Source organism: Stegodyphus dumicola, chromosome 2 (assembly GCF_044657685.1).
Source record: "Stegodyphus dumicola isolate Sdum_Otavi_A_Nest chromosome 2, ASM4465768v1".
Classification (NCBI taxonomy): Eukaryota; Metazoa; Arthropoda; class Arachnida; order Araneae; family Eresidae; genus Stegodyphus; species Stegodyphus dumicola.
In genome coordinates this window covers 10,118,415-10,142,971 of record NC_140769.1, presented here as the reverse complement: position 1 = coordinate 10,142,971, position 24,557 = coordinate 10,118,415, and the positions used below count along the sequence as shown (strand labels likewise).

Sequence of the window (24,557 nt, the reverse complement as noted above, 5' to 3'; positions counted from 1 at the left end):
TCAAATTGGGTCTTCCACATGCCCATATTCGTAGGAGGATTACGTCATTCAAAATTCGATGGCTTTATGTACCGTTGTTTTATCATAATGCGTGAAATATCTACAAGAGAGAGTATCAAATTATTTATGATATAATATAATGTACAGGATACAATGTAATCATAATATCAACAGTTGCACATAGCTAACTTAAAACTAACAGTTAGACTAAGAACACGAGTAAAAGTATTAAAAAAAGGGGTTATTATATTTATATCTTATTATTTTTTGCATTATTAGCCAACAGGGGCTATTTATTTTGTTTTGGAATTTTCCGTTGACTCACTACAAGCGTTGTTTCAATTTTCAAATTAGTGCCACCCAATATTATTGCCCTGTATTATATTAAAAAATTAAATAATTAAGAATCTGCATAAATATATGTATGTTTCTCGCATTCGGAATGTCCAGTCAGCAAGTCTGAAGAGCCAATGCGTACCAAACAATCACTTTTGGGATAGTGAGTGCTTTTTCTGTTACTGCATGAGGAGATTTATTAGTTCCCCAGATCCGGACAGTTACGACGGTTAACATAGCTAGAAACATGGAAAGTAAAATTTGTGTAAAACTGTTTGAAAGTGTCTTTCCAAGAAACCAATAAACGTGCACGTACCTTCTTTTTTTTTTTTTTTTTTTTTTTTTTTTTTTCGAAGATGAAATTTGCTCAATAATTTTGGACCACCCTATATGTTGGTGGAGTAGACGAAACAGTAGAAGAGCAATCCAGAGCATAAGAAATGAAGCATTAGGTAAAATAAATCTTAAAAACCTTTTAGTTGAGTTTTACGTTTTACCTATACATCTGAAATTCTACACATCTATCTAGTTAAGTGAGTAAACAAAAAGTTGCTAGAAGCATAGGAAGATAGTTAATAGTTAAGTGGGTCTAGCTTTACAATACGTTTTCAATCCAAATAATGTATATTTCAGGAAAGCATTTTGATCATTTGTCATTTTAAACCAAAGAAAAAAAATACACAATAATCCAAATAAATAAGTAAATATATATTCATTTCTCTTTTTGATGTTATACTGCTCTTTTCTATTTCAGTGTACCTGGACTTTTCCGGTTTAAGACAAAAAAATCCTAGAAGTTTCTTGAGATAATAGAAACATCTGCGTATTCACTTCGCAAAAATAAACTCTTTGTTTTCCAAGAAAATACAATGTTACATTTTAACAAAAAATAAAGAAAAGAGGTCTTCTGAAAATAATAAGGGGTACTATTTTTGGAAAAGCTTGGAATTTGTCCTCTGCTTCTAAATCTCATTACACAGAAAACAATTTTTTTTATATGAGCGAACTGCGTATAATTTTATTTAACTTTTAAGAGGAAGAAACTATTCAAGTTACGAACTTCCATTGCAATTATTGACACTCATTAAAAGATGCATTATTTTTTCCACCTTCCATAAAAAATATAAATTTCCATAATGCCAACAAATCATATTTGTAACTGTTCATCTACTGGAATTTATATTCTACCGAAGATGGGTTAAGTCCTAGTTTAAGGCAAATATAATCATAATACGTATGCCAAAATTAATTCTTAAGCTTTTAAAAAAATTACAATTTTTGCAAATTAAAGTTGGGCGAAACCGTTCTTTTTATTGGATGAGATCAGAACCTTTCACTCGCTGAACTGAATTTGTTCATTTTTACGACATACCGCTCACTAACAATAACGTTGATGAATAAAATTAGAAGCGGAGAGTGAATCAAGATAAGAATCAAGAACATATTTAATTAATAAATTTAATACAAAAAGCAGGAATAATGAAAAAACCAAAAAGGTTTTGCAAGCTATGTTACTAGGAAAACTGTAGCTTGATATAATAAACTGAAAAAAGATAGGAGGGAATAGAAAAATGTACAACACTTAAAGCTTCATCGGCAATTCTAAACACAAGCATCTTTTAAAGTTTTTGTAATTTTGCTCTTGAATTGTAGATGGTGTTAAGTGCGAAGAAAATGACGTTTAGTAATAAAGCGAAAAGACAAAACGAATTGGGTTAGCTGGAGTGAGTGCAATACCAGACTGGTAGACTGCGGGCTCAGTGAGAGCACAGTAAAACCTTAATAAACCCTTTTGGGCGACCGTTAAAATCTGAAATTTTCAATTTTCTTTGTCCCCTGAAAAACAACAAGAACCTGTCAAGATTGACAGAGTTCTAATCAAAATCTACGCCAAATTAAGGTTGATATTTCGCTTAATATTAAAATTTAATGTCTTTTGATTAACTTCGGCAATTATGCGACAGATCTCGAGGTTTGAAGATCTTAAATTAATGATTTAGTTTCAAATTACTTCAGAATTTATAAAAGTCAAAACGAAATAGACTTTTTAAGCACCAGTTTAGATGTAGGTCTAGCAAGGTGGGTTTTATGATTCATCACGAAGGTATATATCCACTTACTTTGGTGCAAGTTGGGAAAGACTTTGCGCCATAGCTGGGCAGTTCGCTGACTATTTTCAGATAATGAAATTTGGCTTGGGTGGCAGTCAGCTGTTTCTGTCCGGGGCCACTCAAGGCCTGGTTCTGCTTCATCAACTGATTCAGCAACTTGAGCAACTCTTTCCTTTTCATCGTCTCCAGCAATGACATAGGAACGAATTTCTCGAGGCCGTATTCTCGCCTGCAGCAAGAAGAAAATTGTTACGGATGTTCTGAAGATAATAAATTGCAAACAAGTCTAATAAAAATCAATTAACATACTTAATAAGAGTTTATAATTCACTTTTGTTGGAGCATTATATGTACAACTTGATAAAAATAATATAATGCATAATAACATACACATATTTTGTGTAACAATTCATGGATTTTATATCGGAATAATTAAAATCCGCTACAAATGCCACTTCATTTTTATAACCTGTTCAGAAAATGATGAAGTTATTCGTTGCAGTTTTATTTACAAGGTTTAAAATAATCTATATTTCTGCGTACTTTCGTAAATTAAATAATGTGTGCTTTGATTAATCTGTGCGAATAATCTGTGCATATTAGCGTTTGGGAGTTGTCAAACAAACAAAGAGCGGCGGTTAAAATATTCTAGAATAACGGTATTTTTCATTCTGAAATTCATTGGTTGAAAATTCTACAATGAAGTTGTAATTTATTTATAGTTGAGTCACTTTAAATGGCGCTAAAATGAAAGATCGTGTCGCGAAAAGAAAAATTAAAAGAACAGATCTTGGCTCGAAGGTTCGTGTTTCCCTTTTCGAACAATTGTTTGATTTATTTACATAGGGTGTTTCTAAAGTTCTAAGCATTGAGCTCTAGTTCAATCCCTACAACTTACTGGCAGTATTATCTGCCAGAGACTCGAAATGTTTATGTAGCTTCCCCGTGCAATACTGTTTAGTTCAATTCAGTTGCTTGAGTGATAGAAGCGCAGTTTGATAGCACTATTTTTGATCCATGGAAGATGCGAGGAGCTCTGATTTTTACTTCCCGTTACGAAGTAAAGAAAGCATTATAATCGAGAAAAATTTCGGGTTTCAAATTTTAACGGAAATATCCATTTTAATCGTTCCATTTTGATTATTGAATAATCCATTTTGATGATTATTTTGCATGACGCCTGCACGTACGGATCGAATAAAGGACCCTTCTTTATTTCAAAACAGATTCTAAAATGGATTGCTTCGTGACGTCTGTACATACGTACTTACTCTCGCAAACTAAAAAACCGTAGAACGTTGAAATTTTGCATACGCAACATCAAGCTGTGAACCTCTTTTTTTTAGTGCAATCGGAAGTACTAATATATATATGTAAGAAAAAATATGTAAATCAACATTATAAATTAAATTAGCAATAATCTCTTAATAACTCATTTTAATTTGGTATTTCTCCTCTCTGATCTAAAAATAACAATTGCTTTATAACTTTTTCTGGAACGCGTCATTTCTAGATTAATACAGATCATATGACTTTTACGTAATGATGATGGCATAGCTAATTCGGAACTCAAATTTTCGAGAACCGAAACTTTATACGGTATTTTGTCCCTCCTTTCTGCATGTCTTCGTGGTATAACGGTAGCACACTCGGCGCGTATTCGACAGGTCCAGGATTGAATACCGACGAGGGCATTGCTCATTTTTCATGTTACCTTCTTCAAAATACCCTAGTGACTCTACAAACGTTTTATTGCTAAGTTTCTATATTGGTTTTAATTACGCGTTTTTGCTTCTACATCTGTTGCCCCTAAGACATTGGCGCGCTGTTTCCTTTCTATCGCAACAATATCGAAAATGTAAATACTCTGGAAAAGAGAAGTTTTTGGTGGCCGCAAATGGCAACTGAAATAAAAATGTTTAATCTGCTCGGTTGCCAAATTTGCTGTTTATTATGGATCAACATCTCAATATCTACACAATCAATTCATACACACACACACACACACACATATATACATATAATACTCACTGCCCTTACTTAAAAATTTTTAACTGGCTTTATTTGCGCAATCGTTGTCGAAGACATACGTTTTCAATTACAAAAGTATTTTGAATGACGTTAAAATTCATGTTTTCACAATTTTAAATTAAAAAAAAATTGAACAAATAACGAAACTTGACTTTTAATGTGGTCTCCCGGTACTTATATTCGGGAAAATTTTATATTCACTGCGAAAACTTAAAAATTCAAGAAGTTTGACTCCCATACGACAAAAATTAACCGAGGTATTTAATTTTGTAATATGCAGTTTTTGATGTCACTTTACACTTGTCTTGAGGGATCAGTTAATTAAGCTAGAATAATTCGAGGAAATAAATGAAGTACAGCAAAAAATGCGTATAATTTAATGGGCGTATAAGGAAGTCATGTAAAGTGCACATCAGACTTTTCCTTTTGTGGATCGAGGGTGTGAAAAACTTCGGAAATTGTTCATCGTCTGCAAGGGAGTACTCCGTTTCCACATTTCTGTCCCCCGCCCCCCGGTTTCAGCATTTGAAAAAGACCTTTTTGGGATGTTTGACTTGAGAGTTTAACCATGCCATAAAACGGGGATGACGCTGAAAAAATGCAGTAGCCATTTTGATGAAAATTGACAAAATTAAAAAAAAAAAAAAAAAAAAAAAAAAAAAAATACACCTTAAGTCTTAGGACTTTGAAAATATCCTTCGTAATGCTCAGATATGTAGAATTCTGTCAAATGAATTTGAAATGAATCTCTGCACATCTGTACATTTATGTAATTACGTATGTGCTTTTTTGTGAACTTCTGTTTTTTTCCTTGCTTTCTGTGTTTATTTTGGATTTAATAAAATAGCCATTCTTTCCATGAAGCTTTTTATATATTGTTAGGATTGGTATTTTTATCTGCAGTTACATTTCGCGCCAAAAAGACATTGTTAACCGAAAAGTACCAAATATTCTTAGTTTGATTTTATTTCTAAACTGCCTATCTATTTATATTTATTGATTGATTACTAACATTTGTTTGACACCTATGAAAATATTCGTTAATCAAAGTGTAAACCTCTTTTTCCTCCATTCATTCCAAAATTAACAGTTATTAAAAATTTTGAATCGAAAAAGATCTAGCAATAAAGCACTACGCCACTGTATTATCACAGATTGTAATTTAAGTTACAGACATTATATGACAGTAATTTTATTTATTTATTAATTACTTGTAGAGTCATTAAGTTATTTTTAAAGCAGAGGACATGAAAAATGTGCAATGCCCTCGCCTTGAGCATATTTCACAAGTGCACATCTGTGTAGCCACTGAGGGAGTGGCTTCTAGGATGGACATCCAGTAATATTTTTTTCATGTCACATGACCCTTCGCGTGCTTTAAGATTTAAGCAAGATGGTTGAAACTATTTTGCCACGCATTTTTCTGTACAAAATAATTAAAGCATCGTCGATTTGTTCTGAAAATTTTCACTGTGAAGTTAGATCAAGTATAAGCAATTGTGAAGATTTCACTACCTGGTCGAAAGCATCTGAAATAAATAAAAATCCATATTGGACACTCCACAAAAATATCCATGTGAAATATTACTTAATAAGTGGTAAATAAGATGAAGAAAGAAATATGTAATTAACATCTGAGCCCAAATGCTATCTTTACATAAAACTGTGCATATGAGAAAAATATTTACACCAATTATATATAGAAGTCAGCACTTTTTATTGCAGTCTATATGAAAAAGATGTTCTATAATAATAGCCAATGCAGAATTTTATTCAAAGTGAACTTTACCAATTTGCATTCGTATACATTTAGTGAGTTAAATTTCACATTTAATAACTGCTCAATGTTAAATATACTGTCTACTCAAATACTCAACAGAATGAATTTATCTTATTCACAACGAATATATTCAATTTATTAATATATAACTTTTACTGTTAACAATGGTATAATCAGGTTATACACAATATGTATTCTGAATTTTACACTTTAAAAATCAGAAGAATGCAAGCACGGAAATAAGAGATTACTAGATTCATTGTAACACTTCCAGTCCTTCTCAGCTCAATTACAAAAAAATATATACACTTGAATTCTCTTAATCCACAAGTGTTAGTAAATGCATAATACTCGTGGCTAATTGTAGCCTGAGTCATTTTCTCGATGTAAAGAGCGATAATAGCCGTGAACATCAATCCAAATATTAATGCGTGATAAAAATCGCAAAAGTGAAATATCAGCGATTAATTAAACTCGTAAAACGAAAGCACTTTTACTATTACGCCATACATTTATAACTGCGAAACAAATGCAAATTGAAATGTAAACAATATACGCTCACATACAGGAAGATTTAGCGTCACAAGAGCAACAGAAGCTTATTCGTCCATTTTCGAAACTCCTCCCTCAGTGGCTACGCTGATGTGCGTTTGCGAAATATGCTCACCGGGACATCTCGAATACGCGCCGAGTGTGCTACCATTACACCACAAAGGCACGCAAAAAGGAGGGGAAAATACCTCATATACTCCTGGGCGTGGCATGTTATGACCATAAGACTAACTTATTTGGTTAGGTGGGTCGGGCTGCCCCCACTTCTGGTGCAATGCTCTCCCCGGGATTCAAAACTGGACTTCTCGAATACGCGCCGAGCATGCTACCGTTACACCACGAAGCTCTCGTACTGAAGTAATACCTTCCTTAAATAATCCCTCTACCTCATTTACGTTCAACGCAACTCTAAAATCTCATTCTCGTAGGGAGTTGTAAGAGGAAAACAAGAATTTAAAGGAAATGGTTTTCAAAATTAAAAATAACTGCTGTAAAATTAAAATATACCTTACATACTAAAACTCATTTAACACCTATTAAAAAATCGTAAAGAAAGTACAAAATCCTTTTTCTCCATTCGCTTGGAAACTAACAGTTACTAAGAATTTTGCATCGATCCAGCAACAAAGTTACAGACTACGACATTGTATTATCACAGATTGTTATTGAAGTTACAGACATTTCATGACTGTATGATTCATTCTTTGCTTGAGAATTATTTTGGGCAGGTAATTCTCACGTTAGATTGCGTGTGATGGTCACTTACTCGATGGCCTTGACGACCATTTTGCCTTGTATTCCGCTGGTGACAGCATGCTGCTGCAGGTGCAATGCAGCCAGCCTCAAGGCTACATCGTACTTCAACTCAGGTGCAAATCTTTCCTTTACGACATCATTGCAGCACTGAAAAATAAAGCATTCATTACAGTCTTGCATAATCACAACAGAATCTTTAATGTTCAATCAAGAAAAAACGTTCATCTTAACTTATAAATGAATTCTCTATACCACAGCTTCTTAACCGTTTTTTTATTCATGACACCATTCCATCACAAAGTTTCTTATCGCGATATTGTAAATACTGAATAAAATTATAAAAATAAATATTTTCCTATAAATAATTTACTTCATTGGTAAACGACATGCTCCTGAAAAGACGTACAGGGTGTTTCATATTGAATGGAAAAAAAAGGAACAGCATAGTACAAATTCTGCAATTGATTTATTAAGCCGAATGAAATTAATTCTGAAACTACAATTACACAAGTTTTACCTGGCAACGGGGGAAAAACTTCCGGTTAGGAAATCGCCAGTAGAAGGAGTGCTAATCAAAATGGCGCCCTTCATGCAAGAGAAAGCTTATAGCGTTTTGTAATACGCCAAAACATCATCGTTTATCGTCATTCAAAGATATTTTCCCACAAAATTTGGTAAAAATCCACCGCATCGTCACAACATCGAACGATGCGTGAAGAGGTTTCAGGACACGAGCTACTTGTGTAAGAAAACAAGCCTAAGAGGAACAGCAGCCCAAAAAGAAATGGTTGAAAAACATCATGAAACGTTTTTACGAAGCCCCACAAAATCAACATCAGTTCTGAACTCTATACACCTCATGTAACAGTGTGGCCGTGTGTTAAGAAAACGTCTACGATTCCGGGCGTATACTTTTCAGATGGCGCAGGCGTTAAAAACCTTTTGGCAAATCGCTGCGTAAAGCTTTCTGTGAGAATCTGCAAGATAAGCTGGATGTAAATGGTTTCGCGAGCAGATTTATGTTTACGGATGAAGCCAATTTTCACGTTTGTGGCAAAATTAATCGCCAAAATTTACGACTCTGAAAAAACAAAATCCACATGAGGGTGATTCTTCAAAGGTGAACATTTTCTTAGCCACTTTCAACACTTGTATGAACGGGTGCACTTACTAAGTTATGCCATCACAGTGTTCGTTCCCTCAGAAGAAGCGGTTCCCAGTTCTGCAGCAAAACACTGCTCAACCACATTGGTGTAAAAACGTACGCCGATACCTGAACGATAGTCTAACCCATCGCTTCACTGACCGTGCTGAGTCAAACGATATGCCATTGATTTTTTGGCCACCGTGATCCCCACGTAATCCTCATTGTGACTTTTTTCTATGGTGTTTTGTCAAAGACAAAGTGTTCGTGCTTCCATTTCCCCAGGACTTACAGCAACAAACAGCGGATAACTGAAATGCTCAAATCATTAACAAAGGATATATTGCCACCAGTGTGAATGGAATTGGAATAAGGCACAGATATTTGCCGTATCACCGGACGGGCACACATAGAACATCTGTTGAAACATGGATAACTATCGTTTCACTGTAAATTTGAGTTATCAAGATAAAATGATTACAGTATTCACAGGTATGCTTTCTTTCGGCCCCATTCAATATGAAACATCCGGTACTTTTATAAATTAAAGGTATTTAAGTTTACATAAGTTGGTTGTACTATTAAAAAGTAAAATAAATCCATACATTTTTAAAAATTAGTTACCATATTTTCGTTCTATTTTAAAAAGAACTGATGTGTACATCACGCGACTTCTTTGTACGGAATATTAAATTATACGCATTGTTTGCTGCATTTCATTTAAACTTATTTCCTCAAATTTCATTAGAGATATATTTCTCATTCAATTAATTTAGTTCCCACTTCGCGACAAGGCAAAAATACACAAAAACTCAAAATATATTTATTAAAAATTTAAAAATATAGAAAATTATAAAACATAAATACAGTTAAAACAATTTAAAAGACGATTTTTTACAATTAAAATTAAGAATTTCTAAGCAGAAACAAGCAATTCTTCCAGTGTGCAAGAAGGCAGATTTCTCGGTGCACAAAACTGAAAATTTACTTTTGGTCTCACTCGCTAAAAAGACACTGAAGGCGTAGAAACTGACTTAATTTGTTGTGGACATTGAATCAATATATGAGATAATTTAATAACTTAAATAATAATTCTAGAATGGATTAAGCATGATTTAATTCGCAATAATTAAAGAAGACTTTATCTTTCTTATTGGAAAACTTAGTTTCTCTAGATAGGCAACAAATCCATTATTCTGCTAAGTTTCAAATGTAAACAAATATGACTAATACGGTAAAAAAAATAGGCTTAGCCGCACTGAAACAACTTTTAAATTGTTTATAATTCTACAAGTATTGCATGCAGATTAACTAAAGGCATAAAAACCTTAAACGGAAGATAAGAATAAAACAATTCAGTAATTTTTAAAGCAAAAAATGCACGATTTACCAACATATAAGAATAAAAAAACCGAGCTCACTGAACCGAATAACAGAGTGGGTATATATATATATATATATATATATATATACTTTTGACTTTTGAAGCGGCCGATTGCAACCATAAAGGGAGGTGCAAAACTGCATGCTATAGCAGTTCTGTATACAAAATTTCAACGTTCTAAGGTTACTCGTTTTTGAGTCATGCGTGACATCTATATGGACGAACAGATCAAAGGACTTGATCTGTTCTGCGTGTTAATTCGGAGGGCTTCTGTCATTAGAAAAGGACCTGTCGATGTAAAACTTAAGAAAAGGCTCTTCCCTCCCCAAAGAAACTTTAATTTGGCGTGGATATTTTCAAATAATTTATATGAAGGGGTAAAATATTCTCTAGGATTTTGTTACTTCTGAAGAAGAGGGATCTGTAGCTGATTGTTCTCAAAATCCATAGAATTCTTGAAAATATACGACAAACCATGTTGTTTATTTGCAGGACCGGCGCTAGGCCTTTTTGTTGCCCGACACGCTAAATTCTGCCTCCCGGTGCGACTAGATCAGCTGCACAGGCCGCGGGCCCCTTTTCTTACCTAATTTGAAATAAGTGACTAAAATCGAAACCAAGCTGTTTGATGACATAATCCTTTACTTGGCAACATTTCTCTGCCACTTGGCAATTTTCATTATACATTTTGAATTTATTTGGTGACTTTACTTGAGTTCAAAATATTTTTCTATAATACTTTAACCATATTCACCGAAACTTTGATTGCAATAAGCGATATATTTTCCATGTTTCAGTATACAAAAGGGTGGTACTTTGGCAATCCAATAGCAATATCCGAATTATAAAATTAACCGCGATCACATTAAGTGGCACCTACTGTAACACAAGAGATTTGTACCCTGTATGGCTGTGAATGTAAACAAGACTAATATAACACATATTTAATTTAGAAGTCAAACAACAAAAATAAGATTTATATTTAAACAAAAATAAGATTTGTATTGTAAACTGTCATAGGATTAGCTTCGATGGAGATTTATATTGTAAACTGTCACAGGATTAGCTTTGATGGTTTTACCGAACCATCATCCTCAGCTGCCAAATAACGAGAGAAGATAAAAATAGCTGGACAGAAGTTAAGCTACTGGCGCCATCTATTGATGAAACAAGAAAATTAAAACATAGTTTTCTTAAGGGCTGAAGGTAAAGATGGATTGGAATTAGGGTCGTTATCTAGAACAGAAAGATATTTTCGAATGTAAAACGCCTAGCTTAACTTCTGTCCATTCTTAATATCTTATTTCGTTCATTTACACTTTGGCAGCTGAGGGTGATGGTTCGGTAAAACCATCGAAACTATTCTTGTGAAAATTTTCAAATATAGCACTAATTTCTGTTGTTTGACTTCTAAATTTATATTTGTTCAGCGTGTTATTTTAACAACAACACGTATCTGTTTGTAAACGTAATTCAATCAAAAAATTAATAATTGTCACACATACGGGCGGCGTACAGCTACATAGCCGAATGCCTTTCCGCGCTCCAAATGAATTAAAATGAAATAGATATAATACTTACCTGTACGAAGAGGTAGTCGAAAGCCACGGAATCCCTCTGCATGAGGTCGTATATGTCTTTGGGTAAGAAGGTGAGACGGAAAAGGCATCGAAGGTGGTGGGCGCCGGGCCTCGCCGCGATCTGCAACAGACACCACGTCATGAACATGATGGCTCACACGGCAATACGATGAAAATATAATTTGATAGTATTCATGCAAAAAAATTAACGAAACGTATGCTATAATATTAAAATAATGTTTTAAATCTACTCTTATTACTCGCTGCAATGAAAAATTGCAAAATGTGCAAATTAAAAATGGGATTTTTCATTTGTATAAATAATAAGTAAACTGTTACGGACAGCTGCGTTAGTTTGCTTATCTGTCGGTGTATTCGTGGCGCCATCTGTTAGTAAGGTTGGGCAATGTAACTGAAGTTGGTAAATGAATGGGGATCGAAGTGAGGTCTGCTGCATAGAAACCAGCATGGCACTACGTGCTTCGGCCTGTGTAACCGATATTTGAATCAGTTCCTGGTGAAACGTTGACTGGTCATCGATACCCTCACACAATAAATTTAATAAAATACTCGAAATAGTAAACGCATGTTTTTAAAAGTAAAACACTTTTGAGGAATAATCAAAAGAGATGCTATATAAAAATTTTTATCGTACTGTTATTGTTCTCGAATAAAAGTAAACTTGAATAAATCAAAACTTCAATAAAAGTAGTTTTTTATATTATTTGGTCACTTGCAAGGCCAACTGCCTAAAAAAGATAAATATAAATATATAGATATATATATATATACAGCGTAAATCTAAATTGCTTTCACAAATTAAGAGGGATGATAGTACGTATCCAGACGAGCCAGAATTTTCATAGAACATAGGGTCGCATTCCAATCTGAGAGGCAGAAAAGAAAGTAGAGACGCGTCGAGGAAGGACAAGGAGAGTGTCCATCTCCTAAGACTATCAAGAATTAACCGTAAGTAAATTTGCACCAAGAAGAAGCAACTCTTAATTGGTACCGGAGAGAGCCAATCAGAGCAAACGGTGGCCTTGAAAAAGGCCACAACATCGCTTCAAGTATTAGGGCAGGTATCCTAGGTGATTACCTGGCAAGCCCTTACATCATGCCATACCATTTGACCGGCGCAACATACCGTACCTACTTCGAACAAGTACTTCCCAGTTTATTGCAGGCTGTTCCGCTTCGCATTCAGAGAGACATGTGGTTTATGCACGAGAGCCCTAGTACATTTATCCGTCACGGTCCGTAACCTTTTGAATGCCACATAACCGTCCCGGTGGATCGGACGTGGCGGACCTGTGGTTTGGCCTCCTAGCTCACCGGAACTCAACCCACTGGAGTTTTCCTTCTTGGGGGGGGGCAGATGAAATCTTTAGTGTACGAGACGTCTGTGGACTCAGCTGAAGATCTTGTGGCGAGAATCGCAGACAAAATTAAAGCGGCATCAGGAATCTTCGGCAGGGTGCGCCAGTCGTTCCTTCCGATGTCAACTGTGCAACGACACGCGTCGTCGGCCTTTTGAGCACTTTCTGTAAGTTTTTCACTAAACAATAAATCTGATTGCACAACTTTTGGTCTCGTTTATTCGCTTTCTAAACCCTGTTGTAAGTTCAGGTTGGAATTCTAATATTCCTCTTTTCTGCCTCTCAGAGTGGAATGCGACTCTATGTTCTATGATAATTATTGCTCCTCTGGATCACCCCTCTAAATCTGTAAAAGCAATTTAGTATCACCCTGTATATAATGATTTTAATGAATCAGCTAAAATAATTTCATGAGTCCGATTAGTAAATAACAGAAATAAAAATAAATGTTTACTACTTTCAAATGGTTTAGATTTTTCAATTACTAACAGAATTAATCCGAAAGAAAATTAAATATCTTACGTTTTGCCGAGCGATAAAACACTTCCGCGTGAAAGATAAAAATAATTTAATTCGGGCAGTGGCAACACATTTCTTTTAAATTTTTTTTAATTACAGTCGAAAAACAAACATATTGCTTTTTGTTGAGTGGGAACGCACATTTTTATATCCCTTGAATTAAATTTTAAATACAAATATGTGACGATTTGCCGAGTGAGAATATATTGCTTTTATATCACTGAGTTTTTAAATCAAAAATTCCTTAAATTCGCAAAAAAATGTGAAATAAAGAAATAAATTCGAAATTCAATATTTGAGATGCACACATTTAGGCGGAGGGCTACGTGTGTTCAAATTTGGGGGCTTCAGGTGCCATCTTTTTTCCACAATCCGAAGAACGTACATACACATATAAAACGTACAGATTTTTCATTATTTAATATTACAGATGAAATAAAAGTAAGTACTTAATAGCTAAATAAAATGCTGGTCGAATTCTTTTTTGTCGTTGGAACTATCATCGTATCCTCAATGTGTAAAATTCAGACCTGATTGAATTTTATACTTTGATGATACACACAAACTTGAGTTTTCAAGGTGCTTAGCCAAAGCAATGTTGTTCTTATTTCATCCATCAAAAATAATATATTCCTCAAATAAACTGTAATATATAATTCCAAGTGGCCTTTCAGTTCTTATACACATCATGGTAACCTGCTGTTGCCATCAATCCTCCTGATCTGGTACGAAGCTACTCCAGTTCCCCCTCAGTTTTGTTGGAGAACATGCGGAGGTAGTTCTTCCCTTCTTACTTTTCCAAGTAACTTCGACGGCTCGACGGTATTTTAAATACCCACATGTGCAAAGTCATCATACATTTACATGCATCCATCCATGCCTTCGCCCGAAATGGAACTCAGGTGCGAGTCGCAGCTCAGTGCCAAAGATTGGGTATTAAGTTCAAGTTAAACGAAGGAGACGCTACTTTAAATGAAAATAGTATATCAAAGAAAGAACACGAAATCAAAAGTCTACGAAAATTTGGTTTTTACTTAGCGAAGAAGAATGCCAAATGAAGACTCGAGCACACTTTTTTGCATCAAGTGAAAGTCCATGTGAATTTGTTTGCATCAAATAAAGAATCAAGTGCATTTCTTTGCATCAAATAAAGAATCAAGTGCATTTCTTTGCATCAAATAAAGAATCAAGTGCATTTCTTTGCATTAAACGAAGGACTCTCAAGTTCATTTGTTTGTATAAGTGAAGTCTCAAATACATCTGTCTGCATTAAGTGAAGAATCAAGTGCACTATTTTGCTTGAAACGAAGGAGACGGAAGTCCACGTTTCCATAAAGTGAAGGCTTAAGTGCACTTCTTTACCTAATATGAAGGAGACTTAGCTGCATTTGTTCGCATCAAGTGATAATCCTAGTGAATTTGTTTGCATCAAATAAGGGATCAAGTGCATTTCTCGGCCTGCAATGAAGGACACTCAAGTCCTCTTGTTTGCATAAGTGAAGGTTCAAATGCATCTCTTTGCATTAAATGAAGAATCAACTGTACTGCTTTCCCTCAAACGAAGGAGACTCAAATGAACGTTTCCATCAAGTGAAGGCCCAGAGCAACTAAAGGATCAAATGCACTTCTTTAACTAAAATGAAGGAGACTCAAGTGCACTCGTTTGTATCAAGTGAAGGCCCAAGTAAATTTGTTTGCATTAAGCCCAGGATAATGTGCACTTTGTCTGAAATGAAGAAGACAAGTGCACTCGTTTGCATCAAGCTAAGCTTTGCATATTCATCAAAAATATGTAATTTTGGTAATCACAAAGACCATTACTAGATTGAGAACAAGCCATTTTAGAGGAATGAAAATGAATGAAGGTGGTACCAGATTATAAAGAAGTTGTAGAAGCTTTCCCGAAACGGAGCTTTCTTTAGAATGCATCTTCACCTGTCCGGCAATACATGCAGCTCTGCAAAGCATGGAGAAATTTCCTTTGCAGGAAGAGTTGTATAGCGAAAAGATAGTTGACCTGGCAAAAGCAGTGATTTCGACGCATGGATTCATTTGACTTCTGAAAGAACACGACACCAACCATGTAATTTTGGTAGCAGGTTACAAAACACAAGGAACATATTTATACCTTTGCGAGTGTGTCTTTGGGGCTGAGGATAGAAAGCTTGTTCCTGCGGACAGATTTTATATGTTCTACGACCAGCGAGAAATGTTCCAGGCAAGTGATGGACAGCTTCTCTTGGAGAACATTTAGTACATCCTGAAAATAAAGGTAATAAAACATTATTGGAATGAGAAAGAAAGAATGAATTCCAAGAACAATATTATACTTTTGAGAAATTTTTAGAATTTTTTAGAATGAAGAATTCATTCTCGTTAACCCTCTGAGCAGCACAGCTTTTTTAATCTGTTCAGGAAGACCTGTATTTAAACAGCCCATATTCGCTAAATTTGAGTAATTACTTATTTTAGTTTCTGCTTTCATAAACTTCCATTCATTAAGATGATATTTTCATCATTAAATAAAGTAAGCAATTTTAAATTATAAGTTATTAGGTATATAAGTGACAAAAATGATCTATATAAATGATTTGTGTAAGTAACAAAAAATCTCAGAGGGTAAATACACAAGGAACTCAAAAGTACGTTTGAAAAGCAAGATAAATATTACGTATGTATCTAAATATTTGGGGAAAAAGAAGGAAATATAACCAAAGAAATTCGGCAAAATTTGAGATAAATTATTACGCTTTGAATAGTTTGAAGAAGCTTTTATTATATTTCTCCAAGACGTTAGAGGAGAATTTAGGAATGGAAAAGGGAATAACTTTTCTTACGAATACGACAACATTGCTATATATGTTATAATATTTATGACCCACAGTAATTGTAAAGTTGACTTAAAACGTAAGCTATGAAGCTTATGTTTTTTATAAGCCATTTTAATTATGGAATTTATAATTCTTAAACGATGACCATAACAATGATTAAAAAGAAGATACAGTCATGTTCGGTTTATACAGACCCGACTCTAGCCTTTTGGAGACCCCGATTATCCAAGTTGGTACTCCCAGTACTCTAGACCAGCGGTCTTCAAAATGAGTACACGTACCCTAAAAGATACGCACTGTTAAATGACACTTGACAGTGTTTTCTAAAAGTGTAGGGAAGGGAGAAGCCTGACCCTTGTTTACGAAGAAGCCTTGAGGAACATGGTACAATAAAATCCTCGTAACCGGCAATATTAAAATAAGGGCACTTTTGGAAGTATAAATTTAGGCCTATGACATAAAAAACATATGTAATGGACTACTTTATATCGAAAGATATAAATGCTGATAACATCAACGTAATGTTTCTGTTGCTCAGCGTATGAAGCCTTATCCAATCAGTGAACCAAGGAAATATCCGCACTATAAGGTTTTGTTTGGTTTAGTTTGTAATGGCAAAGCACAGAACAGATATCGGCCTTCTGATGGCTTCGTCGGGGACGTTAAGAAAGAGAAGGCGGGCATATGCGAAGGGAAACTGGCTTGTATAGACGTTACACATGGGGAAAACCACGAAGACGCCCATGCAGTCAGCCCGTTCGCCTGGATTCGAACCCAGGTTCGAAACTAGCAGCGTTCGGCGTTTTGACCGCTCGGTCGCTTGGGGACTCCACTCTGTAAGAAACTTCTGAAGGAACTGTAAGTAGTATCCACGATCTTCAGAAATAATTCGCGCTGAAAGTGGCCACATTTACTTTGTTCTGGAAAGATGCTAAGAACATTACGTCGCTATTGGTGCAAACTGTGACCTCTGATCAGGTTCGTAGATGACAAATCCAGACACAGATTCTCTTAATTTTAAAACACGTCCAGTACCTGTATCAAGACATCTCGGACTTACTTATATATTCCAAAAACATTTGTGTTATTGAAGAAGAAGCCTTGGATTGATATAGGCAATTCTGGTTTTTCATCTCATTCTGTCAAGATGGCGACAAAATAATAGGACACGTATTGGGAAAGGAGAGGAGGAAGATGAGGAACAATGGAGGTGAAGATGAAGACGACACGCAAAGTAAGAAAGTTACGTGAAAGGAAGCTGACGAAGTATTATAGACTTTCATAATTGTATTTAATGATATTCCTAGACGAACACTGCGGCGAAATGTTCACCTATGTACGTTCATGATGTTATGAAGCTTCACTGTATCCACAGATAATTTTTAAACCTACGACGATAATATTAAAAGCAAGCAGACATTTGAAGCCATTTGCCATCATATTACGTAATTCGTAAAATTTATGTGATAATAAATATTGTAATTTTAAAATGCTCTTTAATTTTTTCTCCTGAAATATAACATTATATTATGTGTTCTAATTTTAAATAATGTGTATGATTTTCTATATGATATATTTGTTGTCGGCCGATAGAATAAAAAAACCATAAATAGACTGCGATTTCTACAGATAACACCGCAAAACACAACCAGGTAAGTTCTAAAAATATATATTACATTATCCAGAAAAATACAAAGGAGATTTTTCTGGAATCGACGCAGTACTGTTGCTGCGGTTAAACGAAATACGAAATTCTAATATTTTAGTTACTCAATTATACAGTTTCGACGTAATAAGCCAAAAACGAAGAAAGAAAATTAAGTAATTCTATTTACGCCATCACTAAACCTCAAAATCTCAATCCAGTTTTTTAGCCCAAAGGCCGTTAGCCTAGAAGAGCTATTAATTTCGTTTTGGCATTTGCATCGAAAACTTTAAGTCTGAATCACTTTTCAGATTGTTGCCACCAAATATTATCGCCCTGTATTATTTTTAAAGACACTAAATAATGAAGAATCTGCATCAATGTATGTATGTTTCTCGCATTGTGATAAAACAACGGAGCCATCCAGTTTTGAATTATGTAATCCTACTGCGAATATGGCATCTGGAAGCCGAAATTTAAAATTTGTTTTATGATCGATTTCCTATTTTGTAAAACTTTAACGAATTTTTGATTAACAAACTCAAGGATTTCAAAGTGAGCGATGGCAACACTGTTCAGAAAAAAAAGATTTTGATCTCCAGGCGTTAGACTGTGTATCGGAAATTCTACAGATAGGCTCATTTTAAAATTATTTTGCGATATTCTTGAACTGAATTTTATGGTTTAAGTGCGAAGAACAAAATATTTAATAAATAAAGGTGACACAAAATGTTAAAAAACGTCCCTTTGGACGTAATTTAAAATCTGAAACCATTTTTTTTGTAACATCTTCACGGATTTTAGGATTTAGAACTGAAAGAAATGAAATAAGAAATTCTTCTGCTGATTTCTCGGATAAAAAATTCTCTTTTGAACAACAACTGTATGCTAGTTTTCGGTTCCATACAAATATGATAAGCAGTTATACTGATACTCTTTAAGAGAACACTTGTCATTTTATTAACAGCTTACTTAGAAGGAAATTAAGAATGGAAGATATCAAAATTGTTCTGTTTTTTCCAATGTATTGCTAAAAATATTATTTTATAAGAGTTTTTAAATTCAGCTGCTTTTAGAATGATCACACTTTGGTTTCCATATTTCATTGGCAGCTGACATTTAGCCTACTACAACTTTTATCAGTTTATATTTTGAGATAGCCTGACATGAAACTGGGAGATAAACACGACCACGTAAAATTTAAAACTAAACAGAAAAACGACCTACTTTGGGATACATTCTATTGATTTCGAAAGCGATCAGACACAAGTCGCTTCCATTTCAGAAGCAAAAGTTTTTGCTTTTCTTTTGCTTCCTCGAAATCGATAGAGTTTTATTCAAAATGTACACGAAATTAAAATACTTTTCGGCCTAAATTATTTTAAATGCTCTCGGCACTTTGTGCATTTTTCGCAACATATTTTTGCTCAGCGGCGCTATTATCCGTCACAATCAAATGGCACGGCACCACTGAGGGCGAATTACCAATATTATAACTGTAATAAATTATTTCAGATACAAGAATGAAAAAAGCAACATCCACGCTGGAAATTGTATTCTAATTAAATACAGTGCAAATATAAAATTAAGATACAGTGCATTTAGAATAGTAGGATAAAGTTTAAGCATAAAAGTTATACCTTTGTTGACGAAGCTTCTTACTTACTTGTACTGTAGTCGTACTGTCGTACTTGAAAGACTTGGTTTGACCATTTTCTAGAAATACTTTTAAAACATTAGGCATAAAAGGTACGTGAGAATCAAAAGGGGACGGCTGAAACACAAACAAAACAGGAAAAAGATTAATATATATATATATTCATATATGTCAAAACTTAAAATTTATAAATTAGAAGAAACAGATTATACTATCCTGAGAAAATACTGTAAACTGAATTAAAAGCACCCTTAAATTTATAACAAAGTACAATGCAAATTGCAAAGAAGATTTAAAAAAACATTTGAATAAAGTTTAAATAAATTATTAGTTAAAATTTTTTATGAGTGAAAATTCAAGTATTATTAATTTTATAAAATTTATATTTTAATGCTTTAGATAGGCTCCTCAAGGAGTTAAAAACACTAAAACCTGAACAATTAAGGAGTATTGAATTTAGGCTTCGTTTCATATGAGATTTTGAATAAAATTATTAAAAGAAAAAATAAAGGAATAAAAACTAGTTCTATAAAATATTTACAGCCTATATCAAAATGCCAAGCGATTATCCAGTTTCAACGAAAACAAAATTACACCATACACAATAAAAATTACATTTACAAATTGAAAAAATACAAATAAAACCTAGTTTAAAACGTAGTTTTAAAGCCGTCTATATACTGTGAAAACACAACGGTCAGTTTCACCAAAAGGTTTCAACTGACAATTGTTTTTAACATAAAACATCTGCCAAAAGAGCCTACAAAACAAATTTGTAGAAAAACATCTAAAACATTTAAATTCCAGTGAAACTTACATCTTAAAAGTTAAAAATGAGTTTATTCAAAAGTGAAATATATATATATATTTGCACTATTGAATTAAAATTTCCTTCGGCACTTTCCCCTCTAGAAATGAGTGAAAATACGTTTTCGTATCGATGCAACACTCTATTTTTAAATAATCAACTTTAAACCCCAAAATTACCATAACTTAATAAATATTTATTGATGTAATTATTTGTTTCCTATCTTTTCTCCTCCTCTCCAGAAAAGTCTTCTGCGGACGCGTATGACTTGAGATATTAGCTGTTTTGATATTCCTCTTCTATATTTATAGAAATGACACGATGGATAATAATCACATTTCAATACACATATACGTGATATGGGAAAAACTGCTTAATAAAATAAAAATAAATACTTACACAATAGAGAGGAGAACCATTGATAACGACACCTTCCGCAAACCTCACTCTGGAAGGATTCGATTTTAATTTAGCTTTTTTTGCAGCCGTTAGAAGAGCTGATTTTCTGGTTGTCTGAAAAGAATAAAAAATATGATGCGACATCCGCACAAACAAATGAAAAGTGTTATCACATTCATCATTTAAACAGCGAACGAAATACTCAATTTCATAGACGCATTTATTTTAATACAGAAATGCCTCACATAAAGACCACTGCCAAAATAAATCTCTGCTCATAACCAACATAACGTTCTTCTGGCATTCTATTTAATTTATAATAAATAAATAATAATAATAACAAAATAAATAATAAATGAATAATAAAATGACCACCACTTCTGGTCTCCATAATGACCAACATTTCTTCCTCTATAGTAAAATGATCACCACTTCTGGCCTCAGCAGTGGCGAATTAGCTTTCAATTTAAATGCGCTGTGAAGTGCGTGCTATTTAACGTTTTTAGTAGTTTGAAGTATAACTACTGATTACTACTGCGTGATATTGTGAACACTTGTACGATTATGTTTGAAGAAAACAACCAGCGTTCTGTTATATTTCATTTGATATGAATGAATTCTATTAACATATTATCGGACTTGTGCATTCGAACTATTACCGTACGCATGCCACAATATTTTTCACTAGAATATTAAGGAAACTCTGCTTACACGAATTCCGTATTTTGTTTTAATAATAAAGCAACGGATGCATATACAAATAAAGAACCTTTAATGTAGAGAGACACGTTACATTCCATAGAACAATACTTACATTATTTGTGATTGGTTGGCACACCTGAAGTTTCACCGAATGTTTACAAGACCTACAAATAAGTAATAATATTATTTAATTACAAAAACAATCAAAGTAAATTGCAATACATTTAAGATCTTATAATTTTCCAGTAGATATATTGCAAATATATAAATAAATAAATAAATAAAATAACACAAGATAAGTATAAAATATATGGAGGATAGAGGGAAAATAATTAAATGCAGTGTTATTTTTAGGTAACATATCACATATTTAATATATCTCACGCTTGAATTTTTAGGTAAAAGAGCAAAGTGCTGGTGTATATTTTGACGTAAGCGTAACGGCGGCATAAATTTTGAATTAGACAACCTAACGCATATCCCTAATTTGCCTCAGATTTCGAATAAGATTATACCGATTTCGAGAATGATCAAACACAAATCCCACATTTTTAGGTGTGTGTGTGTGTGTGTGTGTGATTGTGGCAAAGCCTCGAGGGCTATCTGCTTAAGGGCAGGAATGCCTTCGTGGATCTTTCTAAGGGAAACTGGCTCGTATACATATTACACATGCGGAAAACCACGAAAACGCCCATGCAGCCAGCCCGTTCGCGGGATTCGAACCTCGGACTGAACTACCAGTGTTCAGCGACTTTACAGTTCGGCCGCTGGTGGCCCACATTTTTAGGAGAAAAATGATTTGCACAAATGTTTTTTATGTGATATGTGACATTACTTATAGTTAGCCACTCAAACCGATTACGAACAAAATTAATAAGTTTGAATATATAAACCACTAACAGCTATAATAACAGATAGTATGGAAACCTACAGTTTCTGTTCATAATCTGGAAAGAACACTGGTTGTGCGATTACCTTATAGAGACATTACGTTATTTTAAGCAGGAGATGTGAAAAATGTGCAATATCGTCGCCGGTACTCGAACCTAGACCTCCTGAATACGCGCCGAGTGTGCTACCGTTACACCACGAAGGTATGCAGAAAGTAGGGAGAAAATACCTCCTAACCTTCTTGAGGTGATCAAGGTTAACAGTGTTTTCCCCCATAACCCTCATGTGATAATGTATAGCAGATTAAAAGATTTTTTATTAATAGTCCAATAAAATAAGAGCATAACGTCTTGGATAGTCCATTTCTCTCAATGGGGGAATTGGCGAACTGCGCTCTTGAGTCAGACTGCGCTCTTGCAGAAAACAGACATGTAACAAATTATTTTCCATTTCCATCGTACTCGTCTTGCACATGTATCGCAAACTGAGGTGGTGCTCTTACTAAAAGCAGATATGTAGCTCATTGCCTTCGAGTTCCATCGTATTCGTCTTAGACATGTTTCGAAAACTGAGATAGTGCTGTTGTTGAAAGCACATCTGCAACTCACTGTCATCTATTTCCATGGTAGTGGTCTTGGACGTGTTTCACAGGTTGAGGTGGTCCCCTTGCTGAAGGCACATTTGCAACCCATTGTCTTCTATTTCCATGGTACTCATCTTGCTGAAGGCACATCTGTCACTGACTGCCCTCCATTTCCATGGTACTCGTCTTGCACGTATTTCGCACGTTGAGGTGGTTCGCTTGCTGAATGTACATCTGTATCTCACTCTCTTTTATTTCCATTATACTCGTCGTACATATGTTTCGAAAACTGAAGTGGCGGTGGTGTAGAAAGAATTTTTGCAACTCACTGTCTTCCATCTCCGTAGTATTGATTTTGTATATAGATGTTTCGCGGATTGAGGCTGTGCTTTTGCTTAAAACACATCTGTAACTCTTCCATTTCCTTTAATGTCTCCCATTTCAACTGTACTCGTTTGACACATGTTTCTCCAAATCATCTGGTGCTGTTTTTGAAAGTAGACCGAAGAACTTAAGAGCCTTCCGACTCGAATTCGACTTGAGGGGAACAACAAAAAGATCTTGTACCATTTTCAAGTATACATCGAAATTAATACTAGTTTCAAAAAAGAAAAATGGGATAGAAAATCCTGCGAACGATTTCGAATGTGTTCAGGCATCCCATGTGGCTCATAAAAATATTCACATAATCATAACGGAGACAAAAAAATCTTTTCAATGTAATTCCAAGAATTACATATTTTTATTGGAAGGACTTCTTACATACTTTTATTGAAAGGAAGTAACAGAAACGTCATGAAATCCTACCTTTGTTTCTGGGTGATTTTAGATATATTAGCAAGATACAACAAAGATATATTAAAAGGATATTAGATAGCAACTGCAAAAATTACATAATGGTTAGGTTAGGCCGTAATTAAATAAAGGTTAGATTAAATTTTCTGGACTATACGTCTGTAGTATGATTTCCGTGACAGAATTTCTTTTCGAAAAATTTCTTTGCTTATCGATTTCTCCTATTTTCAAGAACCCATCCAGCGTGGTGTTTTGCACTTAGAAGGATCTCTTTTCGAGAGACCAAAGGCAGATTCTGCAGGTGAAACATCAGGGGAGTTCACAGAACAACGTTGAAGGGGCATATATGGAATACATATATTAGTCTTAATTTTTTCAATTGTCTTCATGAAGTTACACACTCTGAAAGTCATTGGGATAAAGTGGTGGAAATACCGGACTTCAAACGTTCTTTTCATAATACGTTGAGTTGATTTTATCACTTTTTTCCGCTTTTCTTGTTTTTTTATTTCCCACTGTAAGCAAATCCTGGCGTCACTCATAAACCTTTTACTGAAACTTTCTTTGAATGGACGAAACAGGTTTCTCGTCGGTTTCAATAATAAATAGATCTTTTTTTTTTTTTTTTTTTTTTTTTTTTTTGTTTTGTTGCCGTGATTTAAGTACACTTATGC

The 24,557-nt window shown here is 34.3% G+C and overlaps 1 protein-coding gene across 4 annotated transcripts in view; it reads right to left on the bottom strand.

Moving 5' to 3' along the window:
- LOC118189460 (uncharacterized) overlaps positions 1-24,557 on the bottom strand; it is a 504,436-nt gene that overhangs the window by 55,469 nt on the left and 424,410 nt on the right. For all 4 annotated transcript variants that reach the window (XM_085810424.1, XM_035360061.2, XM_035360062.2 and 1 more), the window contains exons 5-11: positions 21,727-21,778; positions 20,913-21,026; positions 19,715-19,822; positions 15,701-15,832; positions 11,676-11,795; positions 7,577-7,713; positions 2,457-2,676 (exon numbers count right to left, since the gene is read on the bottom strand). In XM_085810424.1, the coding sequence (XP_085666550.1) occupies positions 2,457-2,676; positions 7,577-7,713; positions 11,676-11,795; positions 15,701-15,832; positions 19,715-19,822; positions 20,913-21,026; positions 21,727-21,778 (883 nt within the window). The remainder of the gene's footprint in view (positions 1-2,456; positions 2,677-7,576; positions 7,714-11,675; positions 11,796-15,700; positions 15,833-19,714; positions 19,823-20,912; positions 21,027-21,726; positions 21,779-24,557) is intronic.